Source organism: Macaca mulatta, chromosome 9 (assembly GCF_049350105.2).
Source record: "Macaca mulatta isolate MMU2019108-1 chromosome 9, T2T-MMU8v2.0, whole genome shotgun sequence".
NCBI classification, from domain to species: Eukaryota; Metazoa; Chordata; class Mammalia; order Primates; family Cercopithecidae; genus Macaca; species Macaca mulatta.
This window is the reverse complement of record NC_133414.1, coordinates 115,206,510-115,225,194: the sequence shown is the minus strand read 5'-3', so window position 1 is coordinate 115,225,194 and position 18,685 is coordinate 115,206,510. Positions and strand designations below refer to the sequence as shown.

Sequence of the window (18,685 nt, the reverse complement as noted above, 5' to 3'; positions counted from 1 at the left end):
AGGGGTCTGCATCTGATCCACTTGACCCACTCCTTTCCACACTTGGAAAGGTCGCAGCCATGGGAGGGCAGTCCAGCAGAGGCGCCGAAAAGCAGCCACGTCGAGACTGCAGCTATCCCCCGTCCTTCTCTGCCGGACCCCACTGGCTTTGTAGAGATGAATGGCAGAGGCCTTCCAAGCCAAAGTCCTTCTCCTGCTGCCCCAGACAAGCAAGAGCCCAGCGTTTCTCCTCCAACCATCCGAAAGGTTGGTTTCCTGAGGGAAAGTGGGGCCTGGAAGAGGAATCTGGTTGCTCAGACATGAGTGTTGTTTGAAGGGTCCTATGCTCTCCCCAGAGATGTTAACCTTCATTCCTGTCAGAGATGTTAACATCTGACAGGATTTTAGATTCCTTAATGTTATCAAATAGTGTGACTAATAGAAGGTAAAGAATAACAGAAAACGAATACGAACTTGGCAGTTAAAATTTCAAACTTTGGGAGCCCCACTGATGAGCCGCTCCTGCCAAGCTCTTTTATAAGAGAATAATTTGCAAGAAGCCATCACGCCGAGCAGGTAAGACAGTATGAAGACGTCTGCTTCTCCCTTAAGTCAGAGGCAGCAGCTGGCATCCCCTCTCCTCTTCCCAGACTGTGCTTTAGGATTCATAAAGGAACAGCAGAGCTCTGAAAAGGGCACCAACACACTAGCTCTATTCCAGAGGCTCTCCCAGTAGCAAGGCATCCCTGAGACAGACTGTGTGGAGAAGCAGATGTGAGCCCGGGCAGGTTGACAGGGCGGAGCTCCTGAGGCCAGAGAAGCCGGGCTAGGCAGGCCTGACTCCCCAGCGCTCAGGGAAGGCCAGCACTGCGCAGGACCGAAGTGGGGGACAGACACCCTCCCCCAGCATGGGCCAGGCTTCGCTCTGTTGCAGGGACTCATCATCTTTACACACTCATCACACTGGTGCTGTGCTCAGGGACAGGCATCTTAAGAAACTGACTTTTATATTTGGATGGCTCTGTTTAAAAAAAGGATGCTTAGAGTGGGCTCCCCTCTAAGGTCAAGCTACACAGTGGGGCTTCATCCCACAGGGGCAGGTTGCATGCCAGTAGCAGGCCACTCAGCACCCTCTACACCAAGTGAGATCAGTACTTCCCCCTACTAAGGGGCATGGCACCTTCTGAGGAAGACACTCCAGGACTGACATCCCAGAGGAAATACTAAGCCGGGCATGCACGACACGTGAGGCACCGAACGGCTCACCAGGCTGCCCGCTGCTGTCTGCTCCTCAGCCACGCTCCCTGCCCTGCACACAGCCCAGCCGTGGCTGAACAGACTTCCTACCTGGAGTAGGGAGGAGAATACTGCTGCTTAGCCAAGGCCTCCCTCCGCGCAGTGAGCCTAAACAGAAAACGCTCTCTCCTTTCCTAGTGATGGATGTGGCGAGGACTGATCATCTCGTGTGTACACTGGTCAGTATGATTTCATTTCAGTGTATGAATAGCGCCAACAACCTGCACATATCCCTCAGGCTAACAAAACACAGATAAGCTATAGTTAAGAATTCAGTCACTCAAATACCTCCTGACATAATTTCACTACATGATGAATTTGGTATTAAAATAAGACGGAGACACACATAAAATGGCCACAACACGCATTTGGTTTCTGAATCCCTGTTTGGGGCCAAACTGACCCTGGCTGTACAGGCAGCCTCTCTGGCATGGGCCGCATCTGAGGGAGGAGGCAGAGGCCCTCAGGCAGGGGACACAGCCACTCTGCCAGGCCCCATGGGCCCAGGGACAGGGGAGGAGGGACAGTTGGCTCCCTGGGAGGAGGAGCAGGGGCTGGCAATCCCCAAAGTTCCCTCCTTTAAAAACATGGGTCTAGAAATGCCTTCCCGGCACACAGTAGAGTGCAGCTAGAAGGTCCGACTCCTTTTCTGTTAACGTATGTCCTAGCGGGAAGGGGAGGAGCTTGCACTCCACATCACGTGTTTACTGAACAGCCCCGTGGAAGATTTCCATTTGGCATCTGTGTAGCAGCATCTTGGGTTAACAAGAGCAAGGACCAGGGAGGTGGGCGGCGACACTCTGTGAGCTTGGGCACTGGGTCAGGGAGGAGGGCTGGCTGGGAGACCCCAGGCTGGAATGACAGGATGAAGTCAACTTGCCTCTTGCCAATGATAAACCATGGGTTTTAAATTCATTAATATTCATTTTGGTGATAAAAATTCCTTAGGGTGGGAGCAAAATCACATTCCCAAGCAAATGTTAAATCTTCCTGAGGGAAAGGGGTACAGTTAAACATTAACTTCTCAAAATACCACTGAGCTCAGAGAGGCGACTGCAGGTCCCTCTGAGGCAGGCTACACCCCACCGTGATGACACACTTGGCAGGCTCTGCAGTAACACGGTCTTCTTCATTCAGCCAGCGAGTTCGACAGTGATGCCCACTGGGGCACAGAGGAAGGGTGCTCCTCCCTGGGAGGGCCAAGGAAGGCTACCGGAGGGGCAAGTCCAGCCTATTAGGGTCACATCATGGGATCACAGCAGAGTTCAGACAGAACAACTTAAAACTCTGCAAAAGACACTTTAAAAACATGATCTCTTGAAAAAATAAATCGCGACAATTTTCAACTTCATGCAAATCGAGGGCAAAGAGCGTGAATAACGATGAAGGGGAGAGCTGAAAAAATAAACATGATTCTATTTGGGCGGAATCAGTTCATCTCCAAAATCTTGAACGCCATGCCCCGGCCGCCAACTTCATATTTCTAGTTTCCATTCCTCCCCTCACCGTCCTCCTCCGCGGCTCCTGGGAAGGGCACAAGGTCTTTGGTCTCAGGATGTTGCAGGGTGCAGCATGGCGGACAAGCTCACACCAGTGAAGTCATGGGCAGACGGGGCCGGGCCCTCGGGAGTGGGTGGGTGCAGGCCTGGGCGGGTGCAGCCAGTGCGGCCTAGATGGCGCCTTCGTTGTGCAGGCTGTGGTTGGCCTTACTGTGCGTCACACAGTTCTGTTCGTTGAGCAGGTTGGCTGTCTCGTCTGGCAACCCGTCATGCAGCTCCGTAAGAGTCAATTCGATTTTAGTGTTTTCACTGTCTGAAGACTGAGGGGTTTTGTCCATCCGGGATGCCATCAAGGCATTTTGGTATTGCTGTCTTGAGATCTGGGGCCAGAAGATGGCACAGAAAACAAACCAAGATAATGCTTATTTTTAGGTTTTCTTATCTCCACATGTTCAATCCCCTGACAGGCCCACAGCAGCCTCTCTAGGAGAAAAATCACACTTGGGTGCAGTGAGCCACTTTTCAAAGGTCAAGTTGACTTTGGTGAACAAGTCAGTTCTTACTGATGTAACCCACTTCCAAATATAGTTTCAAACTTTTAGGGACTAGAAAACAGAAACTGGTTTCCCCCAGCTAAAGCTGGTTTGTTCTCCAAAAGTCATCTTTATTTCAGACCAAGGTAAGTACCCTGACTGCCGGGCAGAAGACAGAGCTGGAGCCTTCGCCGAGACCCTCCCGAGTCTCCTGACCTCAGCCTTCCCAGGGCCAGGCAGGGAGCCACGCACCCAGGAGCTCTTTGAAAAGGGGCTACTCTATTTTCCAGGATCTCTGGCTCCCATTCCCCGAAAGAGCTACATTTCATTTGGCAGCTCATTGGATAGAACCAAGAAGATCAACGTTTTTCTCAACCTGAGGCTTGGGCACAACAGACGAAGACAGGGTTTGTAGTTGAGAATGGAAGGCAGGGCACCACAGAGTGACAAAGGGAGAGCTCCGAGGAGGGCAAAGGGCAAAACAGACAATTTGCCAGGGAAGTTGACACGTAACTGCCAGGTCCAGCCATGCTGCACTCAGGTCTCTCACCTTAACAAACTGCAGATCCGAAAGGGCTCGCACCGAGTAATCGGGGATATAGACTTGGAGGAGCGAAGAATTGAGCTGGTTATTGCTGCTCCCCAGTGTTGGTGTGACGGCGTCAATCCGGTCGCTTCGACTCAGGGAGTCTGAGTGATTCAAGCCACATGGGCGAGGAGGGGACTTATTTTCACCTGGAAAAGGAGGGAAAAATCCAACTGTTTAAGTGAAGTAGATACAGCCAATAAAACCAGCTCTTTATTTTCCAAAATAAAAAATACTAAATGCCACACAAGCCCAGCCAACTGACTCCAGATGTCTCGGCCGCACAGTACGCCAGAGGGTCTCCTACGTATGGCAGACTCGTGGGCTTCCCTGTACCAGCAGAATATGCCCATCTCAGCTGCTTGGCCCTGTGTATGTGACAGACACAATCCTCCCACGTCTCTAACAGCAAAGACCCTGCACTGTGTGCCTTCGTGAGGAACGTTCCTGGGTGCTGTGAGATGCTCAGGTGAGGACGGGCCAAGGCCCAACATGCAGAAGCTGCTTGGTGTCAAACGCAGGCCACAGGAGGACAGCACTTCATTATTTTGCCGGAAGTAAAAACAAGGGACTCTTGAGAATATTAAATCAGTAGGTATTATAAAGGGATCAAAATACTTGTCTGCTCATACCATACCCTCTAGCTGAACCTATTATCTTCATCTCTGACCCCATTAAAATCCCCCATCAGGTAGCCCGAGGATGTCGCAGGAATTTTATAACACTAGAAGACACCAAACCCAAACCCCTAACGAGTGTTTGCATAAGTTATCTTGGGCGCTATAGTCTTCAGTGAGGTTTTGTAGCATCCCTCCCTTAAAACACAGTGGAAGGCGCTCCAGTCTGGGTGTTGTTGCTCTTAAAGGGAAGTTCACTGTGGCTTCTAATAGAAATGTCATTAAAAAATGCCCCTTCACCAAGGCTTCTTTCACTTTTTACTTTTCTAACCAACTATTGCAGATAGGAACTGCGTGCCCACCCTGGCCAGGTCTTGAATTGCATCCTATCACAGGACTGGAGGGGACCAATTCTCCCATCTGACGCTTGGCTCCTCTTTGCAATGTGTCCCTCGGAGGAGCTGGCCCTTGGCTGCACCTGCCCTTTGGCTATCGGGAAAGTTTGTCATCGCGCCCATCAAAACGTGCCTCCCTAACTTCAAATGATAGCCTCGCTTCCTCTGTGTGGAGCTTTAGTGCCTTTTCTTCCTCTGCTATTCAAAATAGCCCTTAGATAGGTGGAGAGAGCGATGGTCTACTTAAGTCTCTTCTGCAGGATAAATCCTGCAGCTGTTCATCTCACCCCATCGCCGTCTTAAAATAGGACACTCAGAACAAAACATAAGTACTCCAAGAATCTCCGGTGATGAGTTCGCTCTCTCCTAATTTTTTTTTTTTTTTTTTTTTTTTTTTTGAGACAGGGTCTTGCTTTGTCACCCAGGCTGGAATGCAGTAGTGTGATCTTGGCTCACTGTAGCCTCAACCTCCTGGGCTCAGGGGATTCTCCTGCCTCAGCCTCCTGAGCAGCTGGGACTATAAGTGTGTGCCACCATGCCCAGCTATTTTTTACATTTTTGGTAGAGATGGAGTTTTGCCATGTTGCCCAGCCTGGTCTTGAACTCCTGAGCTCAAGTGATCTGGCTGCCTCAGCCTCCCAAAGTGCTGGGATTATAGGCGTGAGCCACCGCGCCCACTTTCTCCTAAAATTTTTGTATCTTAACTCTCGCTCCAATTGTCAATTTATGAACTAATTTTCCATTGTTAGACAAATTAAATTCAGAGTGGCAGTTCCCCTTGTTTCCATTTCTACGAGAACAAGGCAAATTAACAATTTATCAGACTTTTATATTTAGCAGAATGGATCTTTGAATAGGTGACCCAATTTTGCTAAGTTTCAGATTCTTTATCTGTAAAATGTGGACCTTTTTTTTTTTGAGAGTGTCTTGCTCTTGTCACCCAGGCTGGAGTGCAGTGGTGCAATCTTAGCTCACTGCAACCTCCGCCTCCCAGGTTCAAGTGATTCTCTTACCTCAGCCTCCCGAGCAGCTGGGATTACAGGCGTGTACCACCACGCCCAGTTAATTTTTGTATTTTTAGTAGAGACAGGGTTTCACTGTGTTGACCAAGCTGGTCTTGAACTCCTGACCTCAGGTGATCCACCCCCCTCAGCCTCCCAAAGTGCTGGGATTATAGGCGTGAGTGCCGTGCCCAGCCCTGGTACCCATCTTATAAGGTCTGACAAGGGTTAAAAATAAGATAATGTACAAAGTGCTTGTCTGACATCAGTAGAGTAGGTACCCCGTAAGTGAGCCCAGTTGGCATTTTCTATTCTTTCTTGTCAGCTTCCTCTCGGACCTTGCCACCATGCGCCCACCCCATGACCAAGCCTTTGCACATGCAGTGACTTCACGCAGGGTGACAGATTAGTCCGTTTTTTTGAAACGAGATCCTACTGTATCCCTGTGCTTTGGCCACCTATCTCATCACCATTTCTACAGACGCCTTCGAAACAGTTTGTGTTAACATTTGAAGGCTATAAAAACAAAACATTTCAACGTACTTTGCTTGTCTGAGGTCTCCTGCAGTACTTTTGAGTCTCCTGTTCTCTCCTGAGGAGGATTTTAGGGCGATTTCTCTGATCTTCCAAAGCATCTAGACTCAGTCTGCTTCCTCTCACCCCACTGCCCTCTGTTTGTGTGAGTAGATCCTCTCCTTTGCCAAGAGCCTGCTGCCTGGCTCCATGGCCACCCTCTGGAGGAGCAGGCCCTGCCTTCCGGGTCCCCTTCCACAGCTCGACGGGTGCCAGTGCGAGCAGGGGTGCTGCAACCCTGAGCTTCAGCCCACTGCTCAGAGCCTCAAATGCCATCTTACTTAAAATAGTAATAATAAAGGTCCACATTCTTCATCTGAAGCCCTTGGGGGCCGGAGATGTTTGAATTCTGGAAGGTGATACAGTCTGTACACCCCATGTTACATACACCACCCAGTAATTCTGGGGCGGCCCTCGTCTGCAAACACATTAACTTTTGGTGAGACAGACGAGGATTCACAACAAGTAGAGCGAAAACCGTAGTGACTGACCCCCAGTTCAGGTCAGGTTTTGTGGCCAAATTTATGTTCCAAAGTTTTATGACAGTATAGTAATTATGGAAAAAACTCTGAAGATAAATATAGGAAAGTTGTGTTACCAACTAGGAAATCCCAGCAATTTTAATTAAAGACAGATTAAGCCTTTTCCCTTCTTTTTAATGGCTGGACGTATTAGCTAGGCCCGGCCACCCTCTCCTGCAGGGCAGTCGGCAGCAGTGGGATAGGAATGTGCTGGGTGTTCACTCCAAAACAAAGTCAGGTGGCGGGGAGAAGCAGGGCCGCCTGCCTGGCGGACAGCAGAGGCGCTCACGCTCCGCTCACACAGATGTGGGAAGAACCCAGGAGACAGGAATGTCGTGCACCTGTGTGGATGGGGTATTTTTCTTGCTTACCAAGAAGAGTTTACAGGTCTCAGGCCTTTGGCAAATGGGCTCTATAAAAGCGGCCTCAGGGTTTGAGGCTCTCAGGGCCTCTGCAAACTCCACACACCATGACTTGCTGAGGTCAGAATAAGAACCAAGAACAGTCCCCTACTGCTGACCTGAAAATTCAAGGTCAGCCGCGCGGGCAGGGAGCACTAATAATCCACGCCAGAGCAGCTCTCCCTTTCCATGCTTCGTGGCTACTGTGTGCATGGCGACTTTGCGGTGTTCTGGACTCTCTACCTGCTGTGGCTTATGCTTTCCTGGAGAGCTCGCTATAAAGTTACAGAACCTTAGAGCTTTAGTGCTCCAAGGAACACGAAAACAGCCTGTCCAGGTAAAGGGAGCAGACCCAGCCAGCCAGGCGTGATGGGGGGCAGGGGAGGCAATCGGGAGAATTACGGAAAGGAAGCATGCAGAATTACCTGGAGAACCTGCTGCTAACAACTCTGTTCTGCTGACAACAAAGGTACGAGACAGGGACAAAGGAACTGAAAAATGGAGAAAAACAGGGTGAGATCACATCAAAAGGCAAGAAAAGAGATCTCTGTAATCAAGGGACAGGAGGGGATACTTGTTCTACCAATACAATATGCGCATTCAGTTGCAGAAATGCAAGTCGGTATGGTATAGAAACAAAACAGCACACACTGCTTTCCAGGAAGAGGAATACAGGGAGGCCAAGACCAGGAGAAATCCTACCCATGGGCTTGTTACTAACCACGAAATCTCTTAAGCCAATAATAACTAATTGGGGTTGATAGTTCAAAAGGTGCGACTCTTAAGGGCTTAAATCACCAGTAGCTGCACAAAAGGGAGCTCAATTAGTCAACTGCCCTAAGAACCTGACCCAAACTGCTGGTGCCTACACCCCAATACTCACTCACTGCACAGCCTACAGCTTCTCATATGTGCAACTTTAGCTCATTTTAATTTTGACCTGAAGCTCTGAATTGTTAGGAATGCTTTCAAATCTCAAAATAGAGGAAAGTAAGTAAAGAACGCATACACAGATTTCCTGGGAATGCAGACCAGAGTCAGCCTCATCACCGCTTCTCACCACCCCATCAGACTGAAAAGTCTCAGAACATGAAATGTTGAGCAGGAATCATGCCTCTGGGGCAGGCAGTTCTTAAGAACTGATTATTGCAGGCTTTCCCCAGACGGCGAACATCAATAAACAGAAACTTTACCTTGAGATGTCTACTAACTGTGCTTCTCAATGAATATACAAAATCCCAAATCTTAGCATAAAGTTAAGTAAAATACTAGGCTTTGGAATAGATAAGATGCCATTAATGAAATTCCCCCCACTTTTTTATTTTGAGATGGAGTCTCACTCTGTCACCGGGGCTGGAGTAAAGTGGCATGCTCTGGGCTCACTGCAACCTCCACCTCCCAGGCTCAAGCGATTCTCCTGCCTCAGCCTCCCGAGTAGCTGGGACTACAGGCATGTGCCACCACGCCTGGCTAATTTCTGTATTTTTAGTAGAGATGGGGTTTCACCACGTTGGCCAGGCTGGTCTCGAACTCCTGACCTCAAGTGATTTCCCCTTCCTTCTTAGCAGTTCCAGACTCAGAGGGCTGCTCACCACATCCTCTTCTGAATGAGACTTGTCCTTCCATTACAGTTCAACAGAAACTGGGCTGATATTTATGTTTCAGAACCAGTAATTGGTAGAAATGTACAACCCACTCCTAGTTTCTTTTCAAAGTCATCTTATAAATCTGGTTCTGCTCACCTGGGGCTAATTTGAGATCAGCTGCCAAAACTCGTCACAGTCATGGCACCTTTCTGCTATACCCACATTTCCCCTCGTGTTTTCAAGGGGAAAAGGCACTTGTGTGAGGATCACTGCATCCTAGTCTTCTAATAATCACATGAGCTGGTATCATTATATCCTCTTAAGGCGGAGACCAAGAGGCTCGCTCAACATCACACGACCTGCCTGTGATGTAGCTGAAGCTACAACCCAGGTCTTCTCATGCCTAGGTAAGAGCTACCCCATCTCTGTCACTAAGCAGTGAAAACGAAGGTCACCTTCAAGTTTACGACAGAAACCTACTCATTAAGTAGGGTCAGACAGGCCTATGTTCACAATGCGTATGGGTGTTGGTCAGCAGTTGACAGTGGGAACACTGTGCCCCCAGGACTCAAACACCTGCAACAGGATAGTGAGAAGGGGTGTTTGGGACAGAGGAAGTTTAGAAATGCGATAGAATTCTTGACGTCTCAGTGACTTTCTAACCAAAACATCTTTGGGTTCCTCAGACTATTGGGTAGAGCAGTCGATGAAGACCAACGTCACAAAAACGTCCCTTTGAAGCCTGGCTTTCAGGAATTCTTTTAAAATGGGTTATTTTTAGGTTTGAGGTTTGTAAATGAGGTTTCCTAAAACTACACATCATTTGGTGTTTTTGCCACAAGGTGGCACTCCAGCACCTCTGTCGACCTGCCCGACCTGTTCGGGCTGCCTAAGGTGTTAATAGCAAGCGTGTGCACTCTGCCAAGCATCGCCATCCCCAGCGGCCAGCAAGCCACCAGGTATCTGTGTTCATGTCTGAGGGAACATCTGGCTGGCTGGCATCTTGGAATCTTGTGCTCAGAGAACTTAGTCAATCCCATGGCCACTCACCCTTAACTGGCTGACTCAACTGGCCAGTTCTCCAGACAAGAGCCGGCCACCACAGGCAGTCAGTATATAGGAACAACCTCATTCGTCCTCAGAAACATGCAAATTAAGACCTCCCAAATTGCTAACATTTAACAGACTCAACAATATCAAGTGCTGGATACAGAGCAACCAGAATTCACACAGCACAGGTTGGGGGTAAGCGGGTACATCAGAGCTGAATCCAGAGGCACACCCTCTGACCTGTAGTGCCAGTCCCAGGTGCACACCCAGCAGAAATGGACAAACACATTCACCCAAAGACATGTACAAGAATGTTCAAAGCCACATATTCATAGTAGCCCCAGACAGGACTACCCCAATGTCTATCAGCAATGAAAGGACACGTGCACTGCTGTGTATTCATATAGTGGCATACTAGACACGGCAAGAGGAAATAAGAGTGTGATCACATACAGCAACAGAGGTGACGTGACAAGCATGACACTGAGAGAAAGGAGCCAGCCTCTGTGTAACACACACAGTGTCTCCATTTATGCAAACTTCAAAAGCAGGCAAAATTAGGCTGAGAAGTCAAGACAGCTGTTACTCTGGGGGACCAGTGACTAAAAGGGAGTGCGATGGGAGTTCTGTAAGGCTGGTAACGTCCTGTCTCTTGATCTGGGTGCCGCTTTACACATGTGTTCAGTTTGTGAGAATTCATGGAGGTGTGTATACTTAGGATTTGTGCAGATTTTCTGCATATATGATATACTTCAAAAAAATGTTCAAAAAGGAAATGAATGGGTCAGCTGGCAGATAGAGAAAGATGACAGGAGAGGGGCCTTACTTCCTAACGTGTGGCCCTGCCCTATGCGGCTGAGAACCAAACGTACCTGGAGAGGCTGTCAGGGCCATCACGCCGTAGTATGAGAAGGCGCTCGCTTCAAACTTCATACCTTCTTTCCCAGCTTCCACTTCCACTTTCCCCTGTGGAGAGAAAAGGCAGGTATTTTCAGTCCAGCTGCAAGAGCCTACTGGCACACTCTGTACAATATTTGGTCCTTCCTTAGATTTTTGTCGAATTTCCTTTCCCAACACTATTGAGGGAGTAAAGCTTCAGCTCAACTTTCCCACTGGGAGGAGGTGTCTCATTTGTTTTAAATATGAAAACTGGATTTGGCTGATTGTGCAGAGGTGACAGTGTAAATGTGATGTTTATTTTTAAAATAATTTTTATATTAAAAACTTAAAATACAATGTTCTTTGTGGAGATAGATCTGTGTTACCTAGGCTGGTTTTGAATTCTTGAGCTCCAGTAATCCTGTCTCACTTCTCAGCCTCCCAAAGTGCTCCCCAAGGGATTACAGGCGTGAGCCACTGTGCCTGGCCTGTAATGTTTACTTTCTGTGAGTCCACTTAGTATCTTCCCAATATCTGTAGTTCTTGGATTCTTCAGGCCTCCAGCTATGAAAAGACGGCACATCTTGCTCCATCGGTGGGACCGAGCACCAAGACGATGCTGGGCGATGGCTGTCCAAGGAGCCAGAGCTGGGGCTGAATCAGGGTCAAGGGCCGACATGGTTCGTGGCCATGGAACAGAGAGGAATAACCCGGGTAGAGCCCACTCTCGTCTCACGAGCACGGTGTTCTGACCACTGAACAGACCCTCGCAGGCCGATAACTTGCTGTCTACACTCCTGGAGGCACTTAAGCTCCAGGGGATTTTTCTCCCGTCTTGGAAAAGCACTTTGAAGAAAGTCTCCTTCCGTTAAAACAAAGTTCCCCTCTCCTCCCCCTAAGATTTTCCCTTTTCTTCACTTTCGCTAACTTGTCTACAACTTCTCCTTTACCTTGATGAGTTCTTTTGGGACAGAGTGTCTTATTCATCCCTGGAACCCTAGGGTCCACTATAATCCCTGCATGGTAGGTGTTCACTGTGTTTTCTGGGCTACTGAAATGCTCTCATAAGTCAGTTTCACTTTTAGATTTTCAGGCTAAGGGTCAGAAATGCTCTTGTTCCCATTACTACAACTGTGTGAGGCATCCTTTACAATGGGTGAACAAAAATTAAGATGCCATGTATTGAAAAGGAATTGTAGGCTGGGCGCGGTGGCTCAAGCCTGTAATCCCGCACTTTGGGAGGCCGAGGCGGGTGGATCACGAGGTCAGGAGATCGAGACTATCCTGGCTAACATGGTGAAACCCCGTCTCTACTAAAAATACAAAAAACTAGTCGGGCGTTGTGGCGGGCGCCTGTAGTCCCAGCTACTTGGGAGGCTGAGGCGGGAGAATGGCGTGAACCCGGGAGGCGGAGCTTGCAGTGAGCCGAGATCACGCCACTGCACTCCAGCCTGGGAGACACAGCGAGACTCCGTCTCAAAAAAAAAAAAAAAAAAAAAAAAAAAAAGAAAAGGAATTGTGCTAACACATCAGTGTTTTATGAATTCATTTAATGCGCACAACTCAACGCAGTAGACAAATCACTCCCCTCCCACAAATCAAGGGAGGGGGGATCAGCAAGATTTAGTAAAGAACAAGCTCTTCATCAGGGTGCTAGGAGGCTGGGAGCAGTGGTTCATACCCATAATCTCAGCACTCTGGGAGACCGAGACGGGCAGATTGCTTGAGCCCAGGAGTTCAATATCAGCCTGGGCAACACAGCAAGACCCCATCTCTACAAAAAATACAAAAATTAGCCAGGTATGGTGGCGTGCACCTGTAGTCTCAGCTACTTGGGAGGATTACTTGAACCTGTGAGGCAGTGAGCCGTGATTGTGCCACTGCACTCCAGCACGGGCCACAGAATGAGACCCTATCTCAAAAAAAAAAAAAAAAAAAAGATGCTATGCCACCTGATGCAAACTATTATTTTATATTAAGTTTCCAATTACGAAAGCTCTTTCTTGGGTCATTTCTTCAGAAGATGAACTACTGCCTTTCAGGTTTTCATGTTCAACAGAAATGACAGTTCACCAGTCCCTAGCCAATTATCTTGCTGTATAAACTTATAACTCTACCCATGATATAAAAATCCACCTGCAAATGGGCAGGTAATGAAAACCCTCCCCACACGGGCAGGGCCCTACAGGTGACACTGTGGAGTCGGAGATGACAGCTGTCATCCCCCACAGGCTGACCATGCAGCAGGGACAGGTGAGCACATGAGAAGCAATGGCCCACAACATGGCACACAAGAGCTCAGCATGAGGAAAAAGACATTGGGAACAGAAGCTCCCAGAAAAATCTTACTTCTTGTTCTTACATAAAGACAAATCACACACAGGAAGGAAAAGCCGTGGATGACCAAGAGAAGGGGACAGCACGGGGGAAGCCCAGGGCAGCAGCAGCGGCCGGCCAGGCTCTGGATTTGCAGGGAGGAGTGAGGGCAGGTCTGGAAGGCAGCTGGGTGAGCAGATCCCCAGGCGATGGGCTGGCGTGGTTGGGTCCTGGGTGGAGGAACAGAGTTTGCTTCTGCGAGGGTGGCGGCCACAGGGCTGAGGAGGGACTGCAGTAGAGAAGCTCTTGATAAGGGATTCAGAGAAGCCATCAGGGACACAGGAGTATAGGAACCAGAGGCCCATCGGGAGGGGCTGAGGAACACGGACACCACGAGTGGGAGAAAGAAGGTCTAGAGAGAGGTCAGGGCTGGAGACATGGACCTGAGACAGGAAAAGGACTGAAGCGTGGCCCACAACTGAGAGCAGGAGGGAAAACTGAAACCGTAACAGGACCACGGCAGAGCCTGACAAGGGAGGCCCAGAGAGCAGCACCATGGCAGAAGAGCAGGGGACAGGAGAATTCCAGGGGCAAGGACGGTCAGGGCCTCAGGTGCTCAAGGCCGCCGGGGAGCAGCATCACTGACCACAGGCCGCTGGGGGCTGCAGGAGGCTTTCCTACCCCACAGAGGATTCAGTGGGGGCACGGTGGTCCCGGCAGGAGAGGGACAGGCAGCAGGACGTCCCCATCTGTGGGACCACAGGAAGGCTGTTGAAAATTCGGGACTCTGGGTGCTGGGGAAGTCCCTGAAGTAGGGTCCCTTCAGAGAGGAGGGGAGGAACAAGGTTCAGAGATAGCAACAAACACAGGAGTGGCTGCGGTACGTGTCTCCCCAATTCTGTGTCCAGCTCTTCCTGAACTGACACTTATGTGCTGGCTGCAAATGTCTGCTTTGTAGTTTGTAACCTCAAGAGTGGCTGCGTGACCAGCTCTGAGGCTGACCCTCCGTGCAGGAAATCGGGAGGAAGGGTCAAATGCAGTGGAGCCTCATGGTGACTTCCATTCCTGGGGGTCTCCAGTTATCTGGAGCATTTGTTGTACAAATTACAGGGGCTTTTGTGTTGTGTCCCTGCAGAGAGATGTCAGGTCACTATTCTTTGGAGATAAACTGTCAGGCCCAGTAGGGCTGGCACTACCAAAACATGACTATAAAACAGAAAACCATGCATCTTTTTTCCCCTCTATTTAATCCATAGGTTCACACCATCTGTCTCTTGGAAGTGTGCAGTGGTTCCACTCAGGCATGAAGCTCTGCCTTGTACACTCAAAGCAGAGATTCCCAAATTACTGACTCTGGCTCTGGCCCTCGGGCATTCTCATTTAATGATATAGGTGAATCTGGGCATGAGGATTTTATTTAAAAAGCTCTCCAGGTGATTCTAGCAAGCCGCAAACTTTGGGAATCATTGCTTTAAGGCTCTGTCTGTGACGAGTGGCCCCAGCCCTGGAAACTGTGTGCCTGGCCTCTCAAGGGACTCCCTCAAAGGCAGTGTAGCTGAGTCGGCCGATTAAGCAAGGGCAGCTGCAAGACTCAAAACTCCAGACCACTGCCATTCCAGTTGATGCTTCCTCTGTCTTTCCAGACAGGATCCCAGGCAGGGGAGGATCTGCCATCTTCCCTCTGGACTCCATCTAGTCGAGATCCACTGTTACAGGGTGGATACGCTAGCTCAGTGTATTCCTAGACATTTCCATCCTAATGGCCAGTAAGACACACCTCTACAAAGACAGATACAGGGAAAGACATGGGGTTGCCAAATTTGTTTTTCATAAAGATGGTTTTAAAATTTATTTTTTTCAGACAGGGTCTTGCTCTGTCACCCAGGCTGGAGTACAGTGGTGCAATCACAGCTCACTGCACCTGCGGTAAGAATCCTGCAGCCTTGAACTCTAGAGCTCAAGCAATGCTTATAACTCAGCCTCCTGAGCAGCTGGCACTACAGGCGTGCACCACCATGCCCAAATAATTTTTTCTATTTTTTTCATAGAGACAGGGTCTCACTATGTTTCTCAGGCTGGTCTTGAACTCCTGGCTGCTCCTCCCTCCTCGGTCTCCCAAAGTGTTGGGATTACAGGCATGAGCCACTGTGCCTGGGCAAAATAAAGGTATTTATTTAAAAAAACACAACTATTGCCAGGCACAGTGGCTCACACCTGTAATCCCAGTTACTGGGGAGGCTGAGGCAGCAGGATTGCTTGAGGTCGGGAGCTCAAGACCAGCCTGGGCGAAATAGTGAGGCACTGTCTCAGGGAAAAAAAAAAAAAAAAAAAAAAAAAACTCAAAACCTAGCTATCTACTGTTACCATCATTTCATAAAAGACCAGACATTTAACCCCTCAAATTTAGAAAATATATCATTTCAGAGTAACAGGTCTTCAAACTGAATACACATAGCTTTATGAAAAGCTCATTGCAACTGCATTTTTCTCATTCTGCCTCAAACTGACAAAAACTTTGTTAAAAATATCTCAGCACTTAGGAAGAGTTATCACATTAGAGTAATTTTACTTCATTAAAAATTGCAATAGATTAAAGGGTACCTGCAGCTCTTTCAGTTCTATAAGAGCATTCTATGACTCTACAATTCCAAGAGTTTTCAAACCTGCCCACCCCTCTGCATCCCTCTCTATAGGATTTAAACTTTTCTGGCAGGCAAGTTTTAAAAACATCCGGTAAACATATCTTATTCATTTACGTGTTAGTGGTTCCAAAAAACAATCATTTTCAAATAACCTTACCACTATACAAATTAGGGCCCAGGAGGAGATGGCTTACCTGGCTTGAGATTAATTAGGTATCTTTTCAGATAACAACTTTTTCCATATAAGGAAGCTACATATTGATTTTACTTTTGAAACATTTGTAAGTTTACTCTAGTCAAGCGTATCACCAAAAAAACCAGGACAGGACATGATGAATTCCAAGAATTCCCAGAGGGAAGTAGGGCTTCGTGCTTATAAACTGACTACCTTGGAAGAAGGCCTCACTGGACCAGCAAAGTTGGCTTCCTGAGTAAAGTATCTCTCACAGCATCCTGCCCTTCTTTGGACAAAGGTATCAGATAACCTCTTCTCAAAGTTTCTAAGTGTCCACAACCTACTCAACAGCCCGTGCCACGCCTGGCTTCAAAGTGGAATCCTAAGCTTCCCTAGCCAGCATGGGCCCAACCACACTGGTGCAAACAGCGCCAACCAGAGGATCAGTGCATGCGCTCCGAGGTGGGACTTCCCCATGTGCCACATGCTGAGCGGCCACCTGGTCTCCCGCTCACTGTCTTGTTTTTCAAATCGCCATCACAAAGTATTCAGGGGGGCCTGACTCCTGAAAGGAGGTGATGAGATGCCAGGGGCACAGAGACTGGGTTGTATTAACCGAGAGGGGTGGCAGCACCCAAAGATGCCCACTCAAAGCCTGGGGAGACCTGGTGCCCCAACACTCTCTAGCAATGCTTTCAATCTGGAGCCTGTGATGGAATGGCCAGACTCAGCAAGTTTGCTAAATTTACTTTTCAAAATGTTGATAGTTAAAATTAATCTAGACACATTTTGGACCATCTGACTGACCATTTTCCAATCAAGTGCTACCACCAGATGTGCCAGCAGCCACCTTGGCCACTCTAGTGCCACGTGGTATTACTTGGAGCATCACAGCTAAGCCTTGCTACTGTCAGCTGGGAGCTTGCTGGTAACGCAGCATCTCAGACTCCACCCCAGACCTACTGAAGCATTCATCTCGTACTGAAGGATCTGCAGTTCAACAAGACCCACAGGTGAATTCTCTGCACATTAAACTGTGAGAAGCACTAAGCTAATGAGTAGGAAACAGAGTGGGATTTAACAGGGAAGTAATTCAGTCACACCCAGTGGAGGCCAAATTATAGCACAACACACCATAGAAACATTCAAAGTAGCTCAGATTTGGCAAAGGGCTGGAGGGTGCGGTCATCTTGGACACACAAAGGCCCAGGTGTGCTGACTGCAAGGGAGCTTGCACTGCAGCAGCCCTCCACAGCCCTGGGACAGGGCCCTTCCGGATCAGCCAAATATCACCTACACATTGAGAGTTTATTCATTTAATAGTTTTGGTTTATAGTTCTATATGAGAGTTCTAAAGCAAAGGGAGCTTATACCTAGTCAATTTTACATTGACATATACTTAAGTAGTACAATTTTAAAAGTTTCAATGCTGGGTGTCCAAGTAAAATGGGTGTGTTATCTGTGCTTGACTCAAGATTGAGGATCCGTTACTGCAATGGGGTACACAGACCATGCAACTTAAAAACCCATGAGGAGGTTGCTATTAAAAGCTTAAATTCTCCTTCCCATATCAGGTGAAGGGTGAAGGCATACTAAGCATTGTCAAGGGCTGTATAAATCTAAGATGCCCCCTGCCATCTCCACAAGAGGACGACCTCTGTTTATAGGGAAAAGTCCCTTTTGAATCCATGTCAGATGCTCTAAAAAAAGAGTGTGGATGGGCCGGGCACAGTGGCTCCCACCTGTAATCCCCGCACTTTGGGAGGCCGAGACAGGCAGATCATGAAGTCAAAGATCGACACCATCCTGGCCAACATGGAAAAACCCCGTCTCCACTAAAATACAAAATTAGCCAGGCATGGTGGTGCATGCCTGTAATCCCAGCTACTCAGGAGGCTGAGGCAGGAGAATCGTTTGAACCAGGCAGGGAGTCAGAGGTTCCAGTGAGCCGAAATCGCGCCACTGCATTCCAACCTGGCGACAGAGCAAGACTCCATCTCAAAAAAAAAAAAATAAGTGTGGATGAAGTGGGAGGCAGGCAGAAGGAATGAGGCACAGGGAATGAGGCAGAGGGAGAGGGAAGGAGGAACATTAATTTGGGGCATGAAACCAATAAAAAAAATTAACTCCGGGGGGGGGGGAAGTATTCCTTTCTGTAGGTTATGTAATGGCAAATAAAACAGGTATTTCTTTTGTTTTCCTTATGTTTTCACGTATTTCTTAGTTATTCTTTATGTTTCCTAAATTATAATCTGGTTATGTGCTGTGGAAAAGCAATCATGTTATTTTTTATTAGCTCATTTAGACATTTTACTCCCCAAAGAACCAACAAATCCTCACCAACTGCATAAATTATACAATGATCTATTACTTTTTTTTTTTTTTTAGACGGAGTTTCCCTCTGTCACCCAGGCTAGAGTGTAGTGACATGATCTTGGCTCACTGCAACCTCAGCCTCCCAGGTTCAAGCGATCCTCCTGTCTCAGCCTCCCAAGTAGCTGGGACTACAGGCATGCACCACCATGCCTGGCTTTTTTTTGTATTTCTAGTAGAGACAGGGTTTCACCACACTGGCCAGTCTGACCTCAAGTGATCCACCCGCCTCAGCCTCCCAAAGTGCTGGGATTAACAGGTGT

General features: G+C 48.3%; 1 protein-coding gene across 6 annotated transcripts in view; it reads right to left on the bottom strand.

Moving 5' to 3' along the window:
- Positions 1-1,642: 1,642 nt before the first annotated feature.
- The window catches only part of CNNM2 (cyclin and CBS domain divalent metal cation transport mediator 2), a 166,880-nt gene continuing 149,837 nt past the window's right edge, over positions 1,643-18,685 (bottom strand). For 3 of the 6 annotated variants that reach the window (XR_013398353.1, XR_013398351.1, XM_015148087.3), the window contains 3 exons: positions 10,910-11,003; positions 3,858-4,042; positions 1,643-3,154 (listed from right to left, as the gene is read on the bottom strand). Coding sequence is in view for 2 of the 6 variants with exons in the window: in XM_015148087.3 (XP_015003573.2) it covers positions 2,945-3,154; positions 3,858-4,042; positions 10,910-11,003 (489 nt within the window). In the remaining 4 variants the exon portion in view is untranslated. Of the gene's footprint in view, positions 3,155-3,857; positions 4,043-5,275; positions 5,936-7,826; positions 7,893-9,049; positions 11,004-18,685 lie in introns of those variants that run through there. The other 3 variants (XR_013398352.1, XM_002808512.4, XR_013398350.1) reach the window with 2 other exon arrangements.